Genomic DNA, 9,951 nt, shown 5'->3' on the forward strand with positions numbered 1-9,951 from the left:
CAGATTGGGAAAAATCAGCGGAGGGGTAAAAATGTATGCGAAAAGCAGCATAAAAACTAATTTACAACAAAATATTGAATAAAAAAAACTGAGGCCCTTTGAGTGACCATAGAAACGGGGATCAATGACATAATTCACACTGGGGTGGTCTTTAAACCACCATGCCAGGGAGAAGAACAGGACAGAAACCTATTGCAGGATGTCACTTTATTTACTTTAAAAGGAGAGGTTATAATCATGGAGACTTTTATTTACCTGAGGTATTACCTTGAGGTGTCTGTTACCAGTTCTGCTAAAAGTGGTGACTTTATTATGTGCCCGATTCAGGTTGGTTCGCCTCGCCAAGCTGCGGACATCGAAACTTACCGAGGCAGCTCCTGAGATGCCGTCCTTAGCCCCACCGAACGTCCTACGCCCCCCCCCCCCCCCCCCGGGAGGGTACGTGCCAGAGCCGCGTGACGTCAGCGCGACGCAAGCTGGCCGGGCCCGCAAAGCACCACTGGGAACGGGTGCTGTTCACTACACTCATCCAGGACGGCCGGACAGTGGCGGGGGTTGGGCCACCCTGGCTCAGGGGCCCGGTCGCAGGTGCGACCGCTGCGACCCCTGTAGCTACGCCACTGGCAGGAATACTAAACGTGAATGTATGCCAATGTGGGTAAGAGATAGGCTTGGGGGGGGGGGGGGGGTGGGGGTGGAATTCATGAAGGATTCATGAGAAGTGCCAGCAAGATATTGGTTTGGGGCCCCCTTCCCTCAACTGCATGCAATTTAAATCTACCTCTTTGGGTCTAATTCAGACCTGATTGTTGCTGTGAGATCATGTATCAACTGACTACACATGCGTACAGTTGATAAATGCGAGGCCAAACGGCAACAAAAATCAGCATTTACTATGTTCCCAACTTGACTGAGAGGAAGCCAGTGCTTGTGGATGGTAACCAGCCATTTTGTAGGATTATCTGGAAAAGCGCAGGTGTGCTCAATGGTTTTAAGGTAAGGGTCTGTGATGTCAGGGCCGGCCTCCATCAGCCATCAGTCTTTGTTATACAGTTGTGGAAGGCACAGACTGAGAAAAACAATAGATGTCGAGTGTTGTGAGTGTATGTGGAGCTACTGTAGGCGCCTATCGGTGTGATATTTGCAAGCCATTCGCAGACTTAAGGCCCCCATACATTAGGCCGACTTGTCCTAGGGACAAGTCGGACCCAATTTACCTGCGAGCCGTCCGGCAGCTCCCCGGGAGGCTCACATACAATTTGGCACTTGATGTGCCATTTTTTACATGGTATAAATCGCATGCGATTTATCCCATATTAAAAAAAACCTGGGGAGCTGCAGGGCGTTGAGCAGTAGTGGGGGCGGGCAGCGGCAGTAATGGGGACGGGCAGCGGCGGTAGTGGGGGCGGGCAGCGGCGGCGGGGACGGGCGGCGTTTGCGGTGAGCGCAGTGTACTTACACATAGCAGCAGCGGCGGGGACGGGACGCGCAGTGGCGGCTATTATATTTTTAAAATACTTGTCAAATGACCGGCCGCTCTCTGATTGGCTGAGAGCTCTCCGGCCAATCAGAGAGCGGCCGGTCATTTGACAAGTATTTTAAAAATATAATAGCCGCCATTGCGCGTCCCGTCCCCGCCGCTGCTGCTATGTGTAAGTACACTGCGCTCACCGCAAACGCCGCCCGTCCCCACCGCCGCTGGCCGCTCCCACCACCGCTGCCGCTGGCCGACCCCACTAATCCCCCGGTGTCTGTATGCATATGCCTGTCAGGTGGCAGGCATATGCATACAGGGAGGTCGGACGTGATCGTATGTACAGACCGTCCGACCTCCCTGATCCGGTCCGATGCGCACGGGACCGCGCATCGGATCGGATCAAATGTCACATACCTACGATTTTGGGCCGATTTCATCCGATTATCGGCACAAAGTGCCGAAATCGGATGAAATCGTCCCAAAATCGCATAGTGTATGGGGGCCTTTACACTGAGTGGGTTTTAACTCTGTCTGGGCGGCGGCTATCTGATTGGGAAGCGGTCATCTATTAGAATGAACTTAGGTCTACAGTCATTAGGTCGACCCCACTAGGTCGACTGGCAGGAAGGTCGACCTGACTTAAGGTCGACATGGGCCAAGGTCGACATGACTTAAGGTCGAATTTGCATAAAGGTCGACATGAGGAAGGTCGACTGGTCATAAGGTAGACATGGGGTTTTTCACTGTTTTTTGAGCCGACATGTGCCGACAGGCGGTATTTCATGCCCTACCATCCACTAGGGCGTGGAGGAGGTTATTAAAGCTGTGGCGAGCGAAGCGAGCCACCGTGCCCAAAGCATTGCGAGCGAAGCGAGGGTCCGATTCTCATTGCCAACTGTGTCCATGTCGACTGTGTCGACATTCGGATCAAAAAACAGTGAAAAACCCATGTCGACCGTATGACCAGTCGACCTTCCTCATGTCGACCTTTATGCAAATTCGACCTTAAGTCAGGTCGACCTTGGCCCATGTCGACCTTAAGTCATGTCGACCTTCCTGCCAGTCGACCTAGTGGGGTCGACCTAATGACTGTAGACCTAAGTTCATTCTGATAGATGTACCGATTCCATCTGATTGCAGGGCTCTGCAAATTTTTACAGCAGCGATCAGGTCTGAATTAGGCCCTTTGTGCAGTTACCATCGGGAAGCATGCGCAGTATGACTGAGATGTATTTTTAGGCTGAAAACAACGACCGCTTGTGTCCAATGCCGCCACAGCACCATTTATATATCCCTACACTACCTTCCAACACTACAAACCAGCACTATATCACTGCATTATATTCTCACACTAGGTCACTGCACTCCCTAGACTACACTCTCCTACACTTGATCCTTCTGCCACTGCTGCTATAAGAACTTCTACTTCTCTAGCGGCTTCACAGTTGATGATGGTTTGCAGAGGCACAGGTTGCAAGAGGGGTGGAGGCACAGGTTTCGAGAGGGGTGGAGGCACAGGTTTCGAGAGGGATGGAGGCACAAGTGGTGAAGGGGAAAAGGCACAGATTATGAGGGGGCAGAAAACAATTGGGATGGATGCAGGTATAGGGGCAGAGGAAGAGGTGTGGCGTGAGTATAGGCACAGATGTAAATGGGGCAGAGGTAAAGTTTAGGAAGACACAGGGGTGAAGGGCCAGGCATACAGATAAAGATGGGGCGGAGGCAGGGGCTTTAAGAGAGGAGGCCTGTGTGCAGCCTGCTCCTTTCAGGCCCCCAACTCTCCGCTGGCCGCAGTGCCTTGTCGCACAGCGCAATAGAGTGTGACCAATGTAATGCTCAAAATCTACTTCGCATGGGCAGACCTCCGAAACAAAGGAGCCGCTGCCATATTTTTTAGGCGTCTGCCAGCGCTGCTGCTTTCATCACCAGACTCTAGAGGGTTAAGTATTAAAAAATGTGTCCACCCTGGGACTCAGGGGCCCGTTTGCACCACACACATTGCAGCCATTATAAATATACCACTGGGCAGAGGCACAAGGGAGGAAGGAGGGGCACACCAAGTAAAAGAAAAGTTGGTGCGAGGGGGGCAGAAGCATAAATATGGAGACACAGAGGGTTGAGTGGCAGAGACAGGGTTGTAAAAGGGGCAGAGGCCCCTGGCCAAGACACAGAGGAAAACACGTACAGCGGGAGTCACTGACCACTACTTGATGGTATTTGCTCTTGCTGCTGTATTATACTCCACTTTTCTTGCAACCCCCTGCATACATGGTTTATCTGCAGTCTGCTGTCTGCAGCCTCCAGCAGGAAGGAGGGGATGAGGGTGCTCTTGCCTCTCTCACCTGTCTGCTACTTGAGAGAGATGCAGCACCTGCAAAGAGGAAGCTTGTCACGGGGAAGCTGGCTGACACTGCTAGCAACTGGCTCTTATAACTGGTGAGCAGGAGCAGGTTTACCAATAAGTAATCTGTCTGGGCCCCGGGGACTTGTCTGGCCCTAGACAGCTGCTTATGTTGCCTAGAGATAAATCCGCTTCTGAGAAGTACTGTATTCATTATTAAGTGATGGCAGTGGTGTAGCTAGGTGCCATGGTGCCCGGAGCAGGGGCATGTTTCGTCCCCCTGATTTGTAGTAGGCGGGGCTCTTGTGTGGTGAAATGGGGACGCAGCCTAACATACCACACACCGTATTGCCTATTTTAGCGAACTTTGTAATACCCATTACACATAAAGCCACATGCCGTAATGCCAATTACACATAAGGCCACACACCGTAATGCCAATTACACATAAGGCCACACGCCGTAATGCCAATTACACATAAGGCCAGACATGATGCCCATTAATACTATATAAAAAAACGTAATGCCCATTACATACTATATAACATACCGCAGTGCCCATTACATACTATATAACACACCGTGATGCCCATTACACATTTTACACATAAGTGCCACTTACCTACATGCTCATTGCTAGGAACTTCATGCTCGATGCCAAAGGGCTTTATTCTCTATGCCAAAGGGCTTCATGCTTGATGCCAAGGGGGACTGAAATAGTTTATTGCCAAGGGGGACTAAAATTGCAGTTAGGAGATGTTTGGCTGGAACATGCATCCCTGTACACTGCCACCAGCTATATCCCTGTGCCCATGCATCCGTGTCTTGCAACCAGCTTCAGTGGACTGAACAGTGAGCTGCAGTTCCTGGTCTGGAACAAGAAGGAATCTCCACTTGTTCACAGGCTGCCTGATGAGTCACATGACATGTGACATCAGACAGTGAGTGAACACCAGTGAGCGGCGGTTCCTGGAGCAATCTCTAGCAGCAGCTGCAGTGACAGAGCAGTGTGGTGCCGCAGCTCAGTGGGGAGCAGAGAGTGAGCGGGCGAGCAGGGCAGGGAGCCAGGCGGCACAGTGTGCACAGCTCCGGCGCCCTGTAATCTTTCGGCACCCGGAGCTGGTGCTCCACCGGCTCCGCCCTCCCTACGCCCCTGAGTGATGGGGCTTTTTAGGGGTTATTTTAATATATTTTATTTATAAGGTACCACAAGGGCCCCACAGCGACATATACAGTGAACTTTACAGCTTTACAAGATAGAATGATACAATACAGATGACCCTTGGCTTGGTATACCCACCTTGTGGCAACAGGACACCTCCAGCGGCACCTTTGGCAAATATCCAAGCATACCGCACTCTGGTAAGGATCACCCTGGTATTTACCACCCATCCATCTTAAGGGATACCTCCATTGGCTCAACAGTTTTGCTTTTGCCTCCATTTGCCCAATTGGATTACAATCAGGACTCTATTTCGGGAGTTGGACTGTCCAGAGCAGGTTTATCTTCAATTTATTTCCATATTATTCAGGTCCCAGTGCTGTTCTTATACTGTTTTTAATGCATTACATATGTTTTATTAATTAAAAGATATTAATATTTTACATTTGTTCAATCATTACTGAGCGCAGCACATGTTCTTTCCTTTTACCAGATAGAATAGTTACATACAGTACAAGAACATTGTCCTGTTTATATCCCTCTCATTTCTGACTTTGGAAGTGGCTATTTCTTCTATGCTACTCATAAACTCCCTCCCTTTTTTCTTTTTTAAATGAAGCTTAAATCCTTATTAGCAACCGTACACAAAGCGATTTTCTTTTGAAAAATGGACAATAGAGTGTTCGCAGAAGCATTAGCTTGATCACTATTGATACTGATAATGGCAACGGTTAATTGCTAGCCTGAAGATATAAGCAGAACCTAAGAAGCTTACAAGCAGCTTAAATGTATCTTTTAAGTTACAAAGGGTAAATTCAGTATGTCAGAATTACAGACTTTTCTAGTCATCAGGGAAATGTAATGTCAGGTGAGAACCTGTAAGGACAAGAATTCAGTCTCATTACTAAGATTCTTCAAGTACATACTCTTACATTTCCTTAGTGTTGGATAAATATGTAAACATCATAAAATGTACGTTTCAAAAATCCATTTCCATTATATTTTTGTATCAAAATATGCTTTATTTATCTTACAAAGTAAAGTACATGTTATTGCTTGGGTGAGAAGAATAATCCATGTTGTTATTTACCCTGTGGCTACACAGAGTATATAAACCACCTCAGATAAACCCTTATTGGCAAGCTTAAGCTAGAGCAATTTTCTATTAATAGATGAATATTGTTTTTTAAGCAAAATGTTGTACAACATGTTTAAACAAGGGTGCAAAGACACACACGTACACATTTCACACTTGCCTAATCTCACGGATTCTCCGGGAGATTCTGAAAATTGGATGTTGCTCCCGGCCCCCCAAGAGGCAGGTCTCCCATAGCTGGCCGCAGTCCCCCGCTTTCCCTGGCAGCTGCTCTTCAAACTGAAAGGTTTGGGGAAGCAATGGATGTGATTCACATCATCTTAACCCTGTCCCCACTTTAGAATACCAGTAATCTGCCATTGAATAGCGGGTGCGGGGCCATGATGATGCAAACATGTCCGTATCTCCGCACCGCCTGCCCGTTGTAAGGCCACGCCCTGCCCCCTCCCGCATGAGGCAACTGGAAAGTCAGTAAGGTGGAATTAAATTCTTTGTACAGCTTTGCTGATGTTTCTGCACATCTCTAGGAAGTACAAAGGAAAATCAACAAAGATGGATGGTCACATAATACTGACTGCAACTGTTTCACAGCACTGTGTGGATAATTGAATTGGCCCCTAAGAGTTATAACGGTAATTAAAGAAAAAGCTTTTACAGCAGTTCATTCACTGCAACAGCTGGAAGAAGTGCTGCAATATAAAGGGCTGCATAAGACAGTACTCTCTCTTTTTTTTTTATTGACAGCTGCCCCCAACGGCAGCCATGCAATTGTTGATTGGCATGATAACATGATTATTGTTCTCGGCTTCTTGAGGAGGAAATGACAAAAGTCGTGTTTTTCCCAATCTAGGACTGAACACTAGGAGTGATAGCAGGTTTGGAATGTTCTGAGTTTCTTTCTTTTTTCTGTATAAAAGATTTCATGCGTGTTATTTGGGGGTAGTCCACCTGAGATGAATGCATTCAATGTTAAATTGCTAACTTATAAACAGTGTGTTTATTTCATTTTATCTATTTTTCTCTTATTTCATTCTAGGGAAAGGCATTTGGACAGATGTTACTTGACCTTGAGATAACAAATGTTCCTGATTTGAAATCATTGATAGAATAATTATTGCCATTTAAATGTGCTTGTGCCAAATTGTTTACTGAAGTCGACAATGTCTAATACAACATCAGTGTTACTACAGTTCATTCATAGAGAAATGTTTTACAGATAAACATAACAATGGTTTATACATAAAAAGCAACTTCATTAGATTGCGTGTTTGTAGCTATACCTTATACTGTATGCTGTTGATGACTTATGGTATATTTTCCATGCATGCTGTATTTACTAAATAAGTTTTTGTTAGAATTTTATTACTATTATTTTCTACAATTTACAGAATTTCAACAATTTTTTTTTCTGACAAAACAGCGAATTATGTTTAAGGATCGAAAGCAGAGTAGAAATTGTTCCTTATACTCTATTTTTATTGAATGTTACTGCCACGCAGGGGTGGATTTACTGGTGAGGGCACGCCTAGACACAACAATATCAGCAGCCCCCTATTCCTGATTGTATTATTTGTCTTGATTAGTTATAAGCCCTCATTAGATGACAGCCAATTTAATAGAATTATATAAAAACCACTAACTGACATTTTTTATTATGCATATTTACTAAGTAGGCTAGCTTACAGGGCAGTATCTGCATGTCCTATCCACTTACATTTTATTCAATATGGAATATGGTTCAGTACTGTGGAAATATTTTGTAGCTACAGTCCAGGCTGACTGTACCATTGCAGGCATCCAAGTGCCGCCCATAGGCACGTGCTTCATGTGCAAAATTGACAATACCCAATGCTTAGTTGGTTCACTGGGGGAAAACGTTGGGCCGATTTAGACTTGCTCACTGGGCTGCAAGTTTTTGGAGCCCAGCAAGCAGGTAAAGGCTGCCCTGCCCGAGTGAAATCCCACCCGTGTGCATGGCTGCAAATGCATTCGCAGCCGTGCACATGAGGGGAAAACCATTCGGAACCATAGTCTAGACTTACTCAGCACTGCAATAGCCATGGGAAGAAGAAAGCCACTGATAACATCAGCAGCCCTCCCAATGGCCGAGGAACACCTGCGTTTTTTGGGGCACTCCCAGAAAATGCATGGTTACCGCCCCCAAACGGCCCCAGGGTGTCAATCACCCTATGAGCAGCCAGCGAAGGCTAGCCTTAGCTAGTGTGTTTATCGCAAAGGCTTCAGTACATAGTCACAGATTAAGCACCTGGGTGCATGGCTGGGTGCATGGCATGGCTTATTCTCATCGGACCTTTGTTTTTTGCTTTTTTATATGGGTTAGCATTTGCGTTGCACACAGAAGCTGGGCAAAATGTGTGTCTAGGGAACCCATGCATTGTAATGGTGTAGTATTAGCAACCAAGATGCATATTTGATGGTAAAGTCTGTGCTGGGGCTCATGGAGCAGCTTAGGCACAAGGTTTGTGATATGCCAAACATGGCTATTTGGTGCAATTTGAGGACAGGTGTTGAGGACACAACTAACATTTTGGCTACAAAATTTTCACAAAGACCTAGTATTCTCTCAATGAGTGCACATTACACAATAAAGTGTTTGGTTATTTATCATTTTTCCCATTATTTCACTGTTACTGATTGACCACAACTGTAAGTGCCTGTTCTATAAAAGTGAATCCTAGAGAATACAGTAAATATTTATAGTTACATGTGCCTGTAATCGCAGCAATCACTTATGAATAATACTTTACACTTGGATGGCTCGTACAGGATGGCGTTACAGAACCAAGCCTGTTAGAAGCTTAGATAAGACGTTACGCTTTGTCCTGGCTTCTAACATGTTCACTGCATGTTCTTAAAGCTTCTCTGCAGCTTTATATACATGAGTGCTTACAGTTATACCAAGCTTTAATGCTTCTAATGCTGCAGGTGATGTTGAAATTAACGAATGTTTTTACAGGTCTATGATGTTATTCATGGAATGTGTACAATATGTACAGTATTCATGAGCATTAGAACATTTTGCCATCACAAAAACACAAAATTTGTTTATGTTTGCTATGTTATTTTGTGTATCAGAAAATTTAATAAAAATCACTCAATTTAAAAAAAAAAAACACAGGCATGACCCAACATATCATATTCAGCTTTACACTAGATCTAAAGGTCCAGACACACTGGGCGACTATGCCCAGCGTGTATGGATAACGATGATAGCATTCATCGCTGCGGGGAAAGCCACTCAGTGCATACACACTGAGCGGCTTTCCCCCTGCCCGGCACCGACGGAGGGGGGGAGGACGGTGTTGCATTTCGGAGCGCTATGCAAAGCCATCCTCAAAGCAGCTCATCTGCTGTATAACCAGCAGATGAACGGCTTTCCTGGTGATGATGCGGGAGCACGCAGCAGCGCTCATCGCCAGGTCATACACACTGGGCGGCTTTGAGCTGAAAGCTGCTCAAACCTGCTGTTTTGAGTGACTTTCAGCTCAAAGTTGCCCAGTGTGTATGGGCCTTTAAAGGGATCCAGTTAGCATACTGGTAGTCGGGATGCCGGCAGTCAGAATCCCGACACTGGAATCCTGACACTGGTGAGAAGACTGGCGACAGAACTTTGACACCGCTGCAACTGCCAGTGCTGGAATCCCAACTGTTGGCATTACAAACAAAAGTATGCCAGGTTTATGAACAAGATAAACAAGATATTTGTAAATTTACTGGTAAATTAAGGGGTACTTGTTTCCTAGCACGGCCACACCGATTTGCATCGGGGTGATCGTGTCGGAAAAATCGCGTCGGTCGCATCGCATGCGAACAAACCGCATGCGATGCGACCGACGCGATCGACCCGATTTTTA

General features: G+C 46.2%; 1 protein-coding gene across 3 annotated transcripts in view; it reads left to right on the forward strand.

Moving 5' to 3' along the window:
* LOC146059653 (uncharacterized) overlaps positions 1-8,708 on the forward strand; it is a 108,923-nt gene extending 100,215 nt beyond the window's left edge. For all 3 annotated transcript variants that reach the window (XM_083172068.1, XM_083172077.1, XM_083172085.1), the window contains exon 21: positions 7,113-8,708. In XM_083172068.1, coding sequence (XP_083028194.1) covers positions 7,113-7,187 — 75 coding nt within the window. In that variant the 3' untranslated portion in view covers positions 7,188-8,708. The remainder of the gene's footprint in view (positions 1-7,112) is intronic.
* The last annotated feature ends 1,243 nt before the right edge of the window (positions 8,709-9,951 follow it).

The sequence above is a fragment of the Crinia signifera genome, chromosome 1, assembly GCF_055691185.1.
Source record: "Crinia signifera chromosome 1, ASM5569118v1, whole genome shotgun sequence".
Classification (NCBI taxonomy): domain Eukaryota; kingdom Metazoa; phylum Chordata; class Amphibia; order Anura; family Myobatrachidae; genus Crinia; species Crinia signifera.